This window comes from Lentinula edodes (genome assembly GCF_021015755.1).
Source record: "Lentinula edodes strain Le(Bin) 0899 ss11 chromosome Unknown C8R40scaffold_7, whole genome shotgun sequence".
NCBI classification, from domain to species: Eukaryota; Fungi; Basidiomycota; class Agaricomycetes; order Agaricales; family Omphalotaceae; genus Lentinula; species Lentinula edodes.
In genome coordinates, this window is record NW_025764313.1 from 558,415 (window position 1) to 575,955 (window position 17,541).

The 17,541-nt window shown below is 47.0% G+C and overlaps 3 protein-coding genes across 3 annotated transcripts; all 3 read left to right on the forward strand.

The window, feature by feature from the left end:
* Positions 1–684: 684 nt before the first annotated feature.
* C8R40DRAFT_1222156 (uncharacterized protein) lies at positions 685–3,988 on the forward strand (the record flags this gene model as incomplete). The annotated part of the gene is made up of 9 exons (XM_046233275.1): positions 685–743; positions 880–986; positions 1,036–1,345; positions 1,546–1,582; positions 1,673–1,849; positions 1,895–1,981; positions 2,041–2,127; positions 2,405–2,563; positions 2,673–3,988. 9 exons carry the CDS (start codon positions 685–687, stop codon positions 3,555–3,557), a joined length of 1,908 nt encoding a protein of 635 aa, XP_046089363.1. The 3' UTR covers positions 3,558–3,988.
* A 335-nt stretch (positions 3,989–4,323) lies between these two features.
* C8R40DRAFT_1159253 (prim-pol domain-containing protein) lies at positions 4,324–7,388 on the forward strand (the record flags this gene model as incomplete). The annotated part of the gene is made up of 6 exons (XM_046229856.1): positions 4,324–4,608; positions 4,663–5,048; positions 5,103–5,328; positions 5,384–5,639; positions 5,696–5,779; positions 7,348–7,388. 6 exons carry the CDS (start codon positions 4,324–4,326, stop codon positions 7,386–7,388), a joined length of 1,278 nt encoding a protein of 425 aa, XP_046089364.1.
* A 1,935-nt stretch (positions 7,389–9,323) lies between these two features.
* C8R40DRAFT_1271161 (cell morphogenesis N-terminal-domain-containing protein) lies at positions 9,324–17,532 on the forward strand (the record flags this gene model as incomplete). The annotated part of the gene is made up of 18 exons (XM_046234048.1): positions 9,324–9,479; positions 9,532–10,840; positions 10,895–11,020; positions 11,080–11,215; positions 11,266–11,466; positions 11,513–12,441; positions 12,499–12,609; positions 12,651–12,726; positions 12,747–12,823; positions 12,863–12,888; positions 12,926–13,390; positions 13,455–13,951; positions 14,008–14,156; positions 14,207–14,384; positions 14,427–14,789; positions 14,816–15,822; positions 16,346–17,234; positions 17,368–17,532. The coding sequence occupies exons 1-18, from the start codon at positions 9,449–9,451 to the stop codon at positions 17,530–17,532; spliced, it is 6,735 nt and encodes a 2,244-aa protein (XP_046089365.1). The 5' UTR covers positions 9,324–9,448.
* Positions 17,533–17,541: the final 9 nt, after the last annotated feature.

The following is a 17,541-nucleotide window of genomic DNA, read 5'->3' on the forward strand; positions in this document are numbered from 1 at the left end:
TCGATGAACTGTAAAATCTCCAGGCCTCGGAGCTCTAGGATTTTTGTCTTGGCCTCGTCGGTAGCAGAAGCTTGAGGGCCATCGTCTTCGGTGAAAATGATTTCTCATCCTGAGTGAGCGGGGTTGAGCCAGAGAAACCTCGTCGGCCTGGCGCCATGTTGTATTGTGTGTTCAGAGGTGAGAGACGTTTGAGTGAGAAAAGAACCTGCTATTGATATCTATTGAAGAAATCACCCACCGTTGCTGAAAGAATGACCATGGATGAGGAAAACAGTTTTGTAGCTCGATACAGAGGAGCTGGGAGAGCCACTATCTAAATATGACAGAACGACATTGGAGGTGCAATTTAAACCAACACAAAAGACCATGCAAGAAGAAAACCCTTAGGTGCAGAAACGATCAGCGCTTGATAGCGTGAGAAGATTTCCGCGGGCGCGCCTATGTTGATTTAGGCCAGGCATTAATATCTCAATCCCGACTCAGTGTCACTCCTTATTGAGCACGAGCAGTGCGACGTAGAGTACCTCGATTTTATTCTTCTTCCTCTCTCACCTTACCCGTTATGAAGCATGAACAGTGCGCGATAACGCGGTTGCATACTCTCAGTCAATTACTCTCAAATCTAAACCTTTCTATATAAGGGCCCTCCACTGCGTCCGATGCTGAACTTACTTACACTCATACATGATACGCTCTTCTGCACAAATCCGGGCTGCGTTGGCCTTTCTCAATCATTCAAATTGGTGTGCACCCAGCCTCGAATGGTAAATGTGGATCAGTGCTCCGAATCGGTCGGATATAGGTGTGTGCACAATCTTATAGATTCACTCTCAAAAAGTTGCGAAGTTCTTCTCACTTCAGATCATATTCGCTCTCAAGTGGTGAAATCAAGCTGAACTCAACAATAGTGTTGACATGGGGCTGCTGGCTGGGTGCCAACGTGGTAGAAGAGCCAGAAGGAGATCGCAAGGTCGAACGGAGGGGTGGTCAGTAGCGACTCGCACGCCGCGAACGGTGATGTCTTCGTCATGAAAGCGGGGTATTTTGATAATGCGCTTCGGAGGGTCGAAGGAGCAGCTGTCGCGTTGAGATCATATGGTCAATCTCGACTTTCTCCTCGACCCTCTTGCTTCTTCCTGCTTCGCTCTTATCGTCGTAGTCTTCCCTCCTACTCCTCCCTGGTCAAACCTCCTTCCCCATCGAAATTCGGTGAACCGTCGAACCGCAACAACATACGAAGCCAGTGGTTGAAAAATGACAACAAAATGTCATTGGGGAGCTACGCTATCAGCTGGATTGTCTGGCGGTCGCTTCATATGGGCACGAAGAGTAGACGGCGGCAGAGGTCCGCCTCAAACAAACAAGTCGCAAAGACCTGGGCGCTTATTTCTTGACCTCCTTTTGACGGTAGAAGTGTTTACCAAGTTGAGTCGGGTGGAGTCCCGCTTACTTCAACTGTAAACCCGCTTTAGCGTCTGGCTAATTCGGGTTCAACTTGGTATTCTAATTCTTGTCAATTAGTAATGGCATCTGCTTATCTTCCAGTTTCGTGATGGGTCTACTTATCTTCCGTGCTTCCGTGGTGCGTTATGCGTCTTAATACTTCTCTCCTCTATTTTTACATTTTCCGACAGCCCTTTACTATGAATAAGGTCGTAATTGATGTTTTCAGTGGGATTTTGCCTCTGGATTACTTCCGTATGCCCAAGCGTACAGGCAGAACTGCTTATGGATGACAAAGAGGACTAGGATGGTGGACATCCTCATGTTCAAGGCTTCAAGTGATTATGTAGCCTGGCTCTCCGTGGATCATCCGAACGTGAAGCCGATGCTTCCGGGAAATGGCTCGGTCCACCGAAACCGCTGCCAAAAGACTCTAGGTGCTAGACGTTAGGGATCGTTGGGTCGTTGGAAACGAACGCCCCAAGGGCCAGGGACCGACTCCATAACTGACATAGTACCTTTTATGTTCAGTGTGAAGGTGCGCTCCGACCGAAAATGAGACAAGATGCGGTTTTAATATACAGGGTCCTTGCGTAGATACGTCTTGGGGCTATCCGCCAACTCCGAACTAAAGCTGGCACTGTCGCTGCCAAACCTATCGATCAGGCGCACGACCAAATGGATGTTTGTGGTGATGCCCAACTGACGGCGACTCAGTGCTGGAGGACGACGAGCTCCACCTCGCCCTCTAAGCCCCCAGGAATAACACCTTTATGAACACTTGGGACGCAGGCACCTTCTCAACCACTATTCTCTTCTCTTCAGACTTGGGTCCACCTGTGCTGTTATACCCTTCTCCTACTCTCACGACGCGTATGAATTACGTCGAAGATCTCAGTCTTTCGTATCCTCATTTGCATTCAAACTCGAATTCAAATTCTCAAGATAACGATGGTGCTAGCCATTCCGATCCTCTAGCGCACTCAGCGTTCCTCAACCGACGATTGAGATTCCGCTTGATGAGTTATTGAGAGGGATGGATGGGTTTGACGGTATGGAAGGTATGGAGGGCTTGGACGGCGGAGACGACATGGATGGCCTCCTTAATCATTTGCACCTGGTGCGGTAGGTAGAGTGCGGTCCTGGAGACCTTGGTCTCCGTCTTTTTTCGCAACTCTATCCCAGAAGGGGTCAAGTGACACCACGACAAATACCACGGATACCTCGAGTTGTTCAACCAATTTACTCAAACTACGACAACGGCGTCGTCGTCGACTCCCCCGTTGTTCGGTACCACCTCCTTAGTTCCACCGTCCAAAAACCCCAACGCGAACGATTTCGATGGGGAAGATGAAAGCCAAGACGTAGAGATGTTCGATCATTCCTCTTCCGCTTATCACCCCTTGATCTTTGACGACAATCCCAATAACGAACATATCTCTTCGTTTGATTGTGACCTCAACTCTGCTGAACCTATCCAAGTTCCCATCCCAACTGTATCCGGAGACTCGTTGCGTGTGCTGTTTGGGGATCCTCCCAGTGGTCGTTCGGATGGCCGTTTATTAACTCCATTCGAGGAGGCTCTGAGTTTCAGTGGCCAGCAAGGTCGTTTGAGTCGGCTTAGCAGTCCCACTAGCCGCAGTAGCCATCACACCCATCTTTCCAACCACAAAGATGACGCAGGGTTCAGTGTGGACGTCGATGTTGAATCGGACAACTCAGACTCCGAGTCCGACTCTAGCGAGTCTGTCGAGTTGACGATGTCTTCCACGACCACGATGACGTTAAGCAGTGCTCAACACAGTACTGAGTTCGTTTATTCCGGTGCTGGCTCCGTAGGGGGAGTGAAAAAGAAACTCTGTGGTATCGAGCTTATGCCTATTAGCCCGCAGTCCATTGGCACCATGGTGACAACACCGTCTCCTGTCCCTGGTGCTGTGGATAGCTTTGCCTCAGGAAACGAGCTTCAACATCAATACAACCAGTATCAAAACTCGCCAACTTCTGTTTCTGAAGGTGCAACATCGGAGCGCCGCGGAGGTTCCGAGGCGTTTCAACCACAGTTACGGGTGAAGGAAGGATTCCGGAGGCCTATCAAAAGGATGCAAGGATAGAAGAAAACTTCCGTACATTCGAGGATGGATTTTCCTTTGAGAGTATTTTCCAGAGAGACTGGCGGGAGACGCGAGTGAGACCCAGCGTTGAAGGACTGCTGGGAGCAGAAGGGTTGAGGACAAGATTGGATGAGAATCTGCCTATGAATTTTGTTGCTCATGGGAGGAAAGGCTCGCCAGTGATGTCAAACTCAGGAGCTTCTCGTTCTTCTGCAATGTCGATGCGTCACAGCCCGGGGCACGGGGGTTGATTCGTCGGTCTAGCCCACCATCAACAATATAATCGTTGTGGATGCCATTCCTTCCATATCTGGAGGTTCATCTTCGCGTGGAAAGAGGAAAGCTGCTGTGGAAAGCGATGATGAAGTTGTTTTCGTGGAAGGTCCCAGTGCTGCACCGATGAAAGGGGGGAAGAAGGCCAAGCCAACGAAAACCCAGACCAAAAACGACAATGCATTATATCTCGGTATTAGACATGTATGATAGGGCATATCTAGTCGGCGCATAAGTATTATGTATGAATATGTAGTACAGGCCAACAACACGATACATATATATGTAGACAGTAGGATTGAGAAGTTATTGCAGACAATTCCCGAACGACTGTATCCCCAATTATCCAGGGTCCCTTAGTTTTGGTGGCAGTGCTAATAAGTAGGCGCCTATTCCAAAATAGGGAACTTGTGACATGTACATTTCGTGTTTGTCACACTCATTCTGTCTTCAATTAAGCCATTCTTTCCGTTTCATTTCGCCAGGAATACTGATGGCACCTTCCTCGGATATCGATATCGACCCAGCTTCCGAAGAGGTTCTGCTTACATTTTATCGTCGACTATATCCTTTCAAGCAACTATTCAAATGGTTGAATCGCGGGCCAGAAAGAGCAGAGAAAGAGTCACGTCTTTTTCCGTATCGAGAATTCGCCTTCACTCTGCGCAACGACGCTTATCTTCGTTACAACTCGTATTCGAGCGACGTCGAGATGAAGAAGCATGTGTGTCTTCTTACTCCATCGCGTTTTGAGATAGGGCCTGTTTATTCCGTTCAGGTGCGTTGTTCAGTTTTGATTGTCTTACCTTTGCTAATCTAACTTCGCACTCAGCCAAAGGACAAGAAGACCGTTCGTCCCACTCACTTTAGAGCGGAAAAGCGCGAAGTAGTCTTTGATATAGATATGACGGATTACGATCCGATTCGAACATGCTGCTCTGAGGCTAATATCTGCAAACGATGTTGGGGGTTTATTGCCATTGCCGTGGAGGTCCTAGACACAGCTATTCGTGACCAATTTGGATACACTAAATTGCTCTGGGTATACTCTGGTCGACGAGGTATCCATTTATGGATATCGGACAAGGAGGCATTCGAGTTGAACGACGATCAACGAAAGGCCATGGTGGAATACTTGACGGTCATAAAAAATGGGAAGGAACCTGGAAAGAGAGTCAACGTGCGCTTTGGCAGGAAGGATCTACCACCTACATTGAAGTATGTCGTTGCTTCAGCCGTCGTTGTTGTGAGATTGAAGCTTTTTGCACTCAGAGAGGCCTGCCAGGCTATCAACCAAAATTTTGATAATCTTATCCTTCAAGACCAAGACTGTTTTGGCTCTCAGGAAGGATACGAAACTCTTCTCTCCCTCATACCTGATGCCAAGTTGGCTTCGCGACTTCGTGAAAAATGGTCACAAAAGCCGGATAGTCCGTCGTATATAAAATGGGACGAGATGAGAACGGAGATATTGGCGTTGAAAGACAAGCATGCAAGAGTATATGTATCTTTCTATTTGCAATATCACCCGGTTCTTATACTCTTTTCACCAGCGAAACATGAGATATGCCATGGAAGACATTCTTCTACAATATGCTTATCCTAGACTGGATGCTGAAGTTTCGAAGCATCGCAATCATTTGTTGAAGGCCCCGTTCTGTATACATCCCAAAACTGGACGAATATGTGTTCCTATTGACCCTAATCGGATTAGGGAGTTTGATCCCGCAACGGTGCCCACAGTAGGTCAACTATTGGCCGAGCTGGATACGGCGCGCTCGGATACTTCTGGCGGGGAACGCAGAGATGGTTGACAATTTGATGCTCGTCCTCGTCATATCTTGTCATTGATATTGCCTTACTAGACTGGCAACGGACATCCCTCAAACCCTACATTGACATGTTCGAAGAATATGCGAACCATGTTCAAGAGAAGCAAACCAAAATTGGTAGGTTATATTTTAGTACTCGGCCATTCCTCGTTAATATTCTGTCAGATTTATCTTGGTGATGACAGAAATGAGCAAATATTCACGCATTCTGAACCTGGTGTACCTAGATTAACTCACTGTGCGTCTAATGTATTTGAATGTACGTTGTCAATGCTTAGTAGGCAGATCCTCCACAAATACTGACCACCTGCATCACAATGATTCTCAATTAGCTTGGATTGGTGGAGCTCAGATCTAGTTGGAAGAACCAAAAAGCAGTCTATACAAAGTACAAGCTTTTACGAGCTCGCTATTTACAAAAAAACGCAGGCTTTAATTATTTCCAAACCTATATCCCTTCTGCTAACCTACATAACTTCTCGAGATTTGGCAGAGAAACGAATATGAGAAACGAAGGTAACGACTAGAGAAATGTATGCCCAGAGAAAAAAAGACAGGACTCTAAGATTTATTCAAGGATCACGATCATGATGGCGGGCTGAAAGGAAGGACTTAGAATACTTCGACTACCATGTACAAAGAATGAACATACACTGGAGCAACAGATGTAGCGGGCCCTGTGAAAGCATTGTAATGAGTATGTAACAGTCAATTCTGCAACAGAACTTTCCACTCACCCGGAAGAGCAGTAAGGACGACCCAAGACAACCAAGATGAGAAACGGAACAGAGGTGAGAGATCAACATCCTGTTCCGGAAGCAAAAATGTTACCGGAGACGCCTCATTTTGACTGACCGTCCAAGCTGCCAAGACTATCGTGTGCGACGCACTGAAACAGCGGGTTAAATGCAAGTAACAATTGATCAGGGATTCGAGCAGCCGTTCGACTACCTTGTTCTGGCTGGGTAGGGTTAATGATCCTAATGAGTTTTCCATCCATGTTTTCTTCTTCTGAGCCGTCGCTATCATTTCCGTCCTCCATGTCAACATCTGTGACTTGCGTAGGCGTGGCGGATCCTTCTACAGACGAAGGTCCCGCTTCTGTGGTATCTTGCCCACCACCGAGCTCACACGTGCATATATATTTTTTCTGAGCGCTATTGCGCTGACATCGCCCCCACATAGCGACCCTCTTCTGGCCTCATGAACAGCGAGACGAAGTGCAACACTCCTAGATGGAATCCGCGAAATAGGTCTATCAATTTGGGGAAACGGATCCTCTTGCGAAACTGCGAAAATACTGTAAGGAGGTGAAACTCTCGAAATGTAAAAGACGGTATAATTCTCTGATTTATAATTAGTAGTATCCGAGTCAAACATATCATCAAAGACTATCATATTCTCGATGTAAATATGTACATATTTGCAATATAAGAGATCGAATTATTATTGTCGTACAGTTTCAAAATGAAGAAGCCATAAAGGTGAGACCTAGCTGTGCCGTTACTTTTTGGATGGACTCCCGGCATTATCGACTTTGGATGTTTTGATTAAGTTCAATATGGGCTCAAACCCTACAGGCATGTTCTCCAAACGTCTGTCGGCTGACTCTCGTAACTGGCTGCTGAGATTGTCAAAAGTCTCATTCACAGTTGCTTGTGAAAGTTTGTTCTGCGCGTATTCAGATCTGGTTTGGAGAAGGAGGCGGTTCAAGACATTTAAGTGAGTGTGCTCTGCGATATCACATCGAATCTTCGCAGACAGTTGGGATTTGAGTTCTATGGGGTTTGTCGCATCAATGAAAAAGTCTGGGGTTGTGATGGGCTCACCTTCAAGCTCCCTATGTAGACGTTCGTTCTCTTGCTTGGTATAAGTCTTCTCATTCACTTTGAACTGGTCTACAGGGCTTTTTACATCCACGAAGTCCTTGATACTACTGTCCGCACCATTCAGCTCATTGATACTGTTGGCTCTCTGTTGGTTATCTTGCTCAGCTGGCGTAAGCGTAGTCTTGACCTTTGCATTTAGGTTATGACTTTCCGACACCTGATGTGGAATCTCCTCTTCTTTATGGTTGCTGTCGTGGTTTGGTTCCGTTTCGTGCATCTCGGTAGTAGCAGGAATGATGTCAGCCTACACACGATGTCAGTTCTGCCTAAAATGATGAATGATTATATATTCACATCATTTTGAACGTCGTCCGCTTCATTTTCAACCCCTTGTGATGCCAAAGCAAGTCTTTGACGGCGCTGTTCTCGGTTACGTACAAGACATGGAGCACAAGTTTTGTAGCGGTACCCAGGAGGGAGGATAGTAGTACCACATCGTCCGCACAAAGTAGAAGAACGACTTTGGTGACCGATATTCCTACAGGCCAAGCAGCTCGTAAAGCCAGCGTTGCGAGGAATATAGGCACCACAACCACCGGCGCAAACAACGTTCATGCGGCGCTCATGATAGGTCCTGCGACAAGCCTGACATTTTTTGTAACTTTGATCGAGAGGAATAGGGTTGTTACAGCCCTTATTGACACAGAATCGGACCTTCAACGTGTTATTCTGGTGACCGTGATGCCTCTTGCTCCTCCTAATCCTTTCTCCATGATCAGTAGGCAGATTGTCATTCGGCGCGCTACTGTTATCTTGGGCTTGGGGATCATTTCGAGAAGTTTGAAGATCAGGAGGACACGGCTGGGAGGATTTGCACAAATCAGACAACACAGCTTCACTGCACGTATATAGAGCTCCTCCGCTCTGCATCGCAGGGCAATCAAGATTTGTGATTGGAGAAGTCGACATATTCTGGTTACTCTATTACAGTGTTCAGGCTTAATCTATGGGAAATAAGAAAACAAATATACCTTCTCCACCATTGCAAAAAGTTATGTTTCCAGGTCCAAGGCTAAGTACGGAGGAAGATAGCGAAGACTCAGAGTTGGAAGCAAGCCACAGTACGGCATCATCCGAATTTGGGATAAGTACTCACGGTTCCGCTACGGGCCGCACGATTTTTGAAAGTTCGACAACAAAGTTGAGATATCTACATCTGCCAAGCCAAAGCTCGAGATTGTGTAAAACTGTAAACATGTTCCGTAACAAAATCATGGAACAGGTAGGCGTTCGACGGCAAAGGCAATCCTACTTTTGGGTCCCTTGATCCTCTCGCAAGATTCTTGACAACGTCGTCTCGAACTGAATTATGTAACCTTCGGACAGGGATAGAAAGTCAATGCAGATGTATCAATTTGATTCGAGATCTCCTCGAAAGACCTGCTGTACCATATATACTGGATGACAGATTGTGTCAATGAATGACAGGGAGTAATACATACAGCTATCTGGATTCTGGTCCAAATCCTCGACATTCAACGGAGGCACCACATCGCGCGTCAAAAGTCTTGCAGTACGGATACTGAGTACATGGCCCTTTTCATGTACGAGTGAGCTCAAATACAAGGAGTTACGATTCAGTTTATGCACGAAGTTGTTAATCAATCGCCGTGGGTGTGCCTGCCGGGGCGAAGAAAATCGCGATCGGCCATTTGGTCTTATTTTCTTGTCGAACGCGTTTATAATGATCACCTCTCGCTGTGTGCTTGAGCGCAGTTCCAACAGCCGAAGTGTCAAATCTGTGAGTTTTCCATGTCTAGCTTATGTAGTGATGCAGACTTAACCACTTCCACTTCTACTGCGTGTTGAGTAATCGAATTCCTGTCTTCGAGAGTGCTACATTCCTGATTCCACTGCTCTGACCTAGGGGACTGTTGGTGGTCTGTAGGCTAATGGAATGTCCGTAGGAATTCAAATTACAAGTCCCGGTGAGTTGAGCAATCCAACTTCGTATCGTCTTCCTTGTTCATTCTTCTTCAGATTTTGACGATGAGGACTATGGCTCTTCTACAATACCGTTTGGACGCTCCGCTTGCAATGTATTTGGAGCAAACTCTTCCGGGTTCGGCAGTGCAGGAGGTTTTGGAGGAACCAGCTCTGCGCCAGATTCGCCTACTTCAATAACACCATTAGCTTCTGCGTTAGATGGAACTGAAAGAAGCTTTTTCAGCTCTCCCAACAGAGGCGATTCCATCACCTCTATTGAGTCGGTTGGTTTTGGCTCTACACGTTTCCCCAATTATCCCCGGTCAGCTACCTCTTTCAGCACCTTTACTCACTCTGCTCAGCCATCGGTAACAGCGTCCAGTGCAGGCTTCAGTAAAAAATCCTCCTTTGCCTCCTTTCGCAATGCCTTTAAAAGCGGGGAGTCCAACGAACTTCCGCCAGTTCCTCAGCTCGATCATTGCGTGTTCAAGAACCCCTTCAACAGATCCACGTCGCCTTTGAACAGCTCCTCTATTGGAGTCACTGCAAAAGGGACCATCACCACTAGTCCGCCTTTTGGTCGACCACCTACTCCTGGTTCCGTCGATACGAGATACGGTCGCGCCAAAAAGAGTCATGCTCAAGCTAAATCGTTTCATTCCCAGTCCGGTTCCATCTTCCACGCATCTGATGGTGGTAGTGAAGGCCATGGTATATCCTCGTCCCCTCCTCCTGTACCTCGTGTGCCGTATATCCGCAGTGAAACTCCGGACTTTGAAGACGATAAGGTCGTCATGGACCCCAAAACACTATCGGATTATGCATTGCACGCTGTCTTTATACGGTTTGCCTCTTCTCCCGAATCCAAGATTGACGCATTTTTGCGGCAACCACTTGAACAAGATCCGCTTCTTCCTGAGCTTATAGGGCCTGACGTCGACCCCAAATTGGACGAGACACTTCTTTCGCTCGGGCAAATAGCGCAAAAGCATACAAAGCCGGTCATTAACTCTATTCTTCGGTGGAGGCGAAGTCAAGTGGAAAACGTAGGCTCAGACGTGATTCGGTACCATATGTCACATTCGCCAACGGGAACAGCACGCGTTATACGAACGCACGACGTACCCGCGCTCTTGAATGAACGCAAAAATCTCGCTGCTATCTACATCATGTGTCGCGCACTCGACGCAGTGGTAAAGACACTTTCAAAAGACGCAATCGGCGAGAATTTAGGATACTCGCTAGAGAAACCGACCTTCGATCAGTTTCAAAAGCCTGAGTTGAAACTCCTCATGCAGAGCACAAATCATCGGACAAATTCAGAGCTTTCTGCTGCATTGTTAGGACATCTGGCTAATATCAGGTACGTCGTAGCCCTCATCGTAAATCAGAGGACTATGTCTCATATTCTGTACAGGTTTGTCAGTGTAACAGATCGTTTCCTAGCGGAACTTGCTCCAGTTACTCGAGGGCAGGTACCTAAGGACCTTGACATGAAATATGAGAACCTTATAAACAGTATCAGACACATCCAAATCAAGGTGCATCAAATCCGAAATCCGACGTACGCAATTCTTTGTTCACCGATTATTACCCTTAGTTTTGGCCTTCGGAAGCTTTTGAAGAGGGAGCAGAGTTCATGGAGTCGTTATCCAAAGCTTTCATGCAGGCACATGGATTTCGACTCAAGACCGCTTTCGCTGAAACTTTGATTCACCTTTTGCACCCTATAGGAAAGGTTCGCATGTTTGGCTTATTTTTTCGTTCAAATTTCAACGTTCACGTCAGACTGCTCAAGCTGAAACCAACTTTCCATTATGGGGCAAGGCTATTGAACTTATTTATCCTAAAGCTCGTGATATGGCAGCCAAACCACGGTATTGGAACGTCGCCTTTCCGTTAATGATTACCAGCCTCTGTGTCGCTCCGCAAGATTTCTACCGAAAACATTGGGTTGCTTGCTTTGAGGTTTCAATCCCCAAATTGAAGGTATCCACTTACTTCATGTGTATCTACCACCGCTAATTCGCTGCAGGAAAAATCTCTGCGTATACCGGTTCTCAATGGGATGATGCGCCTCATTTGGACTTATCTATATCGTTGCCAAGAATCCCCTTCGACTACCACGACCAAATTGGAAAACCTGTTGAAGCACTTTTTCCCACCGAATAGGACCACCATCTATGCAAACGAAGATCATCTCGAGCCCTTTATCTATATCGTTCGTTTCGTTCTTTCGCGGCATTTTGAATTCGGAAGAGACTTATGTTTGGAGCTTATACAAGAATCGTCCATCAATTCGGGTTATCAGACTAAAGGAAGAAGTCTTGCTCATACCTTCGCATCCGAACGGACATCGATTGCCACTCAAGCTATTCTAATGACATTGCATGGCATGGAAAGGGACTCTTCAACACCCAGCTGGCCGACCACTGTTGACTTTTTTGAACCTTCTTGTTGGTCCGACTATCCTACTTCGTCCGATATCCTCCCCGCGTCCATCTTATTGCGTCCCGGAATGCAAGACTTTTTTGATAGATATGGTTCCGCGCTTGCCAATATTGCTAGTGCGTGTGGGAACGGTGTTGGTCGAATGTCGATGTTCGACGAACAATGGTCCTGGGCACGTTTGAACCCTTCTTACGAAGAGTCGCACAATTATATTAGGCGAAAACGCCTCGAGGTTGGAAACGTAGGGTATCCGACGAATTTGATATCCCAAATCAACCTCTTGCAGACTTGCTTCATGTCATGGCCGAGGTGTCTCCATCCTTCCTTGCCTGTAACCGAAGCCGTTGACATGCTTTTGCGAGGCGTAGTCCATGTGGAACCATCCATTGGGGATGTTGCATGGGAAGCACTCCGACGCTTTTTATCGGACCCTTCCCATTCTCTGTCAGTCGTCGCGCAGTTTACGCAATTACTTTTCAATCCGTCGAGATTATCACAAGAAGGCTATGGAACGTGAATGCTGTTTGAATCCCAGCAACTCCTTGACCTCTGGCTGAATGCCGTAGAAAGTTGGATTGGAAGATTGACGCATCATTCCCCTCATGAGCTAGCACAGGAGGAAGACATAATCACACCTCGCTGTCTTGAGATCGAGGCTGGTGCAATGTTCCTTTTGTCACAGTAAAGCTACGCATTCGTCTCGCAGATGTAAAGGTGGTTAGGATACTAGGAAGTTTGATGTATCACTTGTCTCCGGAGCCTTCCGGTCCCACAGAATCTGCGCCTTCTTCATCTTTCGTGGCTTTACTGCATGGTAGGGGAGGCTGCTAAATGGGTTTGACGAGTTCCTTGATAAAGCTGAGCTTGCTAGATTACAGTATCGGCGAAACTTGTAGTGCAAGGAACCCCAAGTGGAACTACTGATAGCAGAGAGCGAAGACGAGAGGGACCCTAAAATTTGTACAGGCTTGCATGCATATAAATGCTCAAAACCTAGTCATGTTCAGAGACGTCTTGGTTGCTGCTGGAACACGGTATCATGCAACTATGACCCAATTGGCCGGTCTCAATTCGAAGTTGTCCGGTAGTCGCTCGCCGATGGCATATGACGGGCCACGACTAGTGGAAGAAAATATGCAATTGATAGAGCAATGGCACATCTGGGTGAAAATTCTATGCGCCACCGCGATTTCTCCGGAAGTTGCGCGACCAGTTTTGACGCAGCTTGCCCGCGAGCACTCTCGTGTACCATCAGACACAAGTTTTGAACATGAACGACTAAATACAAGTCGTGGGCTTTTCCGGTATCTCACTCCCTTCCTCGACTCCGAATTCACTCCTTTCTGTGATGCGGCTGTTCTCTGTATTAGCTCTTTTCCTCCTGAGGCCTATCCTCAATTACTCGAGGACTTGAGTCTATTAGCAGGACGTCAATTCTATGACGACCCCAGATTCAAAATGGGTCTTTCTTTGTCCAGACGGGCTATTGTCTACGCGCCAACCCCATGATGATACTCGCTCGAAAGTCAATGCGATATCATTTGAGCGTATTCGGCGACAAGAACGCCTTCATTCTGCGGTTGCAAAGATCTATTATATCACTGCTCGTTTCCTCCAATATCAACGATCTGCGGGAAGACAAGGTGCTCTCGCCAACGTTCTGAAATTCGTCCGTAACACACAAACTTTTCTTACATCACCAGAGATGCGTGAGAAATTCACGTTACAGCGGCTCCGACGCTACTTTTGTGGAATAGTTGAGCGTCTTTTTGAAGGACCAGCGACACTCGAAGGCGCTGATCGTTTTATTCCGGCAAACATGCATCTCACATTATATCGTCTATGTGAGGAATGGTGTCATTTTAGACCTCAACCAGAACACGTAAAGCAACGTCTTTTGTCCATGAAGAAGGCTGCGGCTTCAAGTGTATCCGCTGATGGTGCAACATCTGCCGTAGAGCAACTTCAAGAGGAAACGCTGATGCTGTCTTATGCTTCTGTAGGGGCATTATCTATATTATGTGTATGTGCATTCATACTATTAGCAAGTTCCCATTCATGTTGTGTTGTACTTTATAGCAAAAGACCTTTTGTCCACCTGGTGTATCATCGGGATCCCCGTCCGTCCGTCATAGTCCAGATTATCTCAAGCCATTGACTCCGAGCAACGTCCTAGAGCGTCTAAGCGCTATTACGTCGTCCCACTTGCTCACGCAAGAACGAGGAAAGTCTTTTTTTACTTCTGAATCTGTTCGTGATTGAATGCATTGCGGTACAGAAAAGCCTTAAAGTCTCTACTGGCCTCAAATAATGCCGATAAGTCATTGTTGGACGAAGCAATGAAGCGAGCCGTCGTCACTATCGATCAATCTGATACCAACAACGGCCGATTCTTTGAAGTCATTTCTCAAGCAATCGCTTCTTCCGGAAACCGTGGTTTCACTTTTGCTCAAGCTGTATGTCTTGCCCTGTCAAATCTGTGCCACCCTCTCCCGGAGCCTAGACGAGAAGCCTTCAATTTGTTGGAAGCCATTCATCATCAGGCTTCGGAAATATTGACCATGTCCCAGTTTGAAGCGACCGTAAGCAGCTCAGCTTCGGGCGCCTATATTCATTCCCATCGACTCATGTCGGAATTCCTTGCTGGCGAACACCCCGATCATGCAATAACTGTGCTTGCTCAAATGGATACATGGTTGGCCGCGTTTCCCACCACCTCCGCTTTCAGTATGGTCACTTTGTTGTTATTACAAAATCTGGAATTTTGGATACCTCACATACAACTCATGAAAGATGATAACCGTTCACTATCTCAGGAAGCTTATACTGCGCTTTACCATCTCATGGCTTTGACCTTGCGCGTTATGGACAAAGTCATCCAGAGCAGATATCAATGCTATGGACACGTCTTGTTGAACCACCCAATCAATCCAACGGTCATGCTACGATGCGCTTTTTACTAAAACAATCGCATAAAGTTGGCAGTACGGTCTTCATAGATAGTGCCTCCGATACTGTGGCCTGTATATGTCAAGGTCCTTCGGGTTGCCAAATCTTCGAGGAGCTATGTTCTTTGATAGAGCCTGTACGGATGCTACCGACCCTTGAACACAAGCTTGCCTTTCCAGATGCGGTAGATATGGAGTTATGGTCTGACCTCGATGATTTATTCGTGGATGGGCGTCCGCGTCTATCTCTGGGTGCCGCTCAATTCGCTTGGTTGTTTCTGGCAGACGTCGCATTACCTCGCTATTGGGAATTAAGAGAACAATTGCCTTCTTTACTTCACGCACTTTTTACGCACATTGACAATCAGACTTCCTTTGTACGACTTCGGGCTCGTTATATGCTTTTCCGGTTGTTGCGAGCTTGGGCCCCTGGGTACGATGAAATTCCGGAACACGCGAACTTCCGTAGTCGGGCCATGCTGAGGAATGAGCTATTGGAAATGGAGACAGAAGCTGAAAAGATGTATTGGTCAGAAGAAGAGAATACTTCCGAATCTGAACCTAAGATGCATTTGTTCTGCTCTCGCGTCATTCAGTTCCTTGAACCGTTATGTCCCTCTCTAAGAGAGAAATGGGGAACCGTAGCTCTGGAATGGAGTACTTCCTGCTCCATCAGGTCTGTAGCATTCCGCTCACTGCAAATATTCCGCGCTCTCCTACCTCGTTTGAAGACTCGGCAGCTCGCTTTGATTATTGGACGACTATCGAATACTATCTCAGCCTCAGATGACGCCGTCAGGCTCTTTACCATTGAATTAATTTTGACAGGGCACGCCATCGTGTCATCCAACAACTTCGATATGTCACTACTACCTCGAATCTTCTGGTGTACCTGTGCAGCTCTGACCAACACTGTAGAACAAGAGTTTGCTGAAGCTTTGAAGTTGTTAGAAAGCTTACTTAAAATTCTAGACTTCGACGATCCATTCAGGACCCCGGAAGCTCCTACCAGACCCCATCCGAATTAGCGTACTTTAGGACCCAATTTTGCCATTTTCCTTGGCCGAAATTAGCGTACTTTAGGCCTCAGAAGGCTCAATCCCTGTCCGAGATAGCGTACTTTGGGTATCTATTGGCTGACTTGGTGGCCCAATGGACGTAGGTGGAGCTCTGGCACCAGAGTTTGGGTAAAGAAGCTCAGAAGAGCTCCGGATGCAGCGATAATAGTCAAAAAAAATGGACAGAAAGATGATTCCAGGCTTGGGGAAGAAAATTCGGTATTTTCAGAGCAATTTTTACGATTTCACGTGACATTCCTTATCCGAATTAGCGTACTTGAGGCCTGCTTGGGGCCAAAATCGTAGCGTACTTGAGGCCGCCTGGGCGGGTGGGGTTTGGCAGGAGCTTCCGGGGTCCTATCCATTCATTATAGAGCAATTACTTGCTCGTCGACCTTTAGAATGGACTAGATTCGCTTCTCTCCAACCCAACCTTCTCAATGGCCTTCGTTCCTCGGTCACAACCGCTCGGACTTTGAGAATCCTGCAGTCTCTATCAGAGTTCAAAGATGCAAGGATAATCGATTCATCTAATAGCCGCGTCCGTGACCTGTACACACTTTCTTTACCATGGTGTCTACACTCCATGATAACCGAGAAAACTGGAGGCGAAAAATCCACAGATGACGCGCTGCGTCGATTCGCTGAAAATATTGGTGATCTAGCTAAACAAGAAGGTCGTGTCAGTATACACAAAATCATGACTTCCTTCGCCAAAGGGCACTTCAGGACGAAGGATGACTTTCTTCGGCAGTCGGTTGCCAGTACCAGTCTTAGGGAGCATTACGGCGTCGAACATTGGACTGAGATCGTGACACTGCTGATGGGACTCGTTCTCAATCGGGAACGCTGGCTGCGCATCCAATCAATGCAGATCCTCAAAGTATTATTTCAGCAACGAGAGACCCGGAATCCAGTAGAACTGCTGGGCTCTGAGTTACTTATGCCGTTGTTGCGACTATTAGAGACTGATCTCGCGTCCCAGGCTCTGGATGTTCTGGAGGAACTCATGGCTATGTCTGGTGGTTTGGCAGCTAAACATGTGCTTCGTATGAGCATGCACAGCCGGACCCTCCCGAATTCTCAGGAGGTCGATTCCGTCGCCACTGTTTTTGGTGTACCCGAGGAGTCGGGTTGGTCTGTTGTGAAGGCAGACGAAATTCGAAATGCCTGCCGCTCCAACTTGATGGAAGTCTTCGATACCTGTTCGATGCCTACTCGGCCCTTACGAATCGAATTCGAACCAGAGGAAATCGAAGTCCTTGCTGAACTGTCTCGTGTAGAAGACCTTGGTGGTCTAGTGCAGAATTTTTCACGAACTCACAACATTTTTCCAGGACGATATCAAACTGGCATCTATGAATGGTGCAGTTCCCAACAGAAGACTGGAAGCTCGAGTAGCCGCGATTCTTGCGAAGTAGACCGCGCATGAGGAGACGGTGATGGATATTCCTTCCACACCATTTGTGGATGTCTTTCGTGTGGCGGGTATGTCATCTGATGAAGACTCGGACCAAAGTTCAGTCAATAGTGACGAGGAACTTGACGCTTTTTATTTTGATTCGCCCACTGTATATCGTTCTGACAGAAAATCTTAATAGCGCACA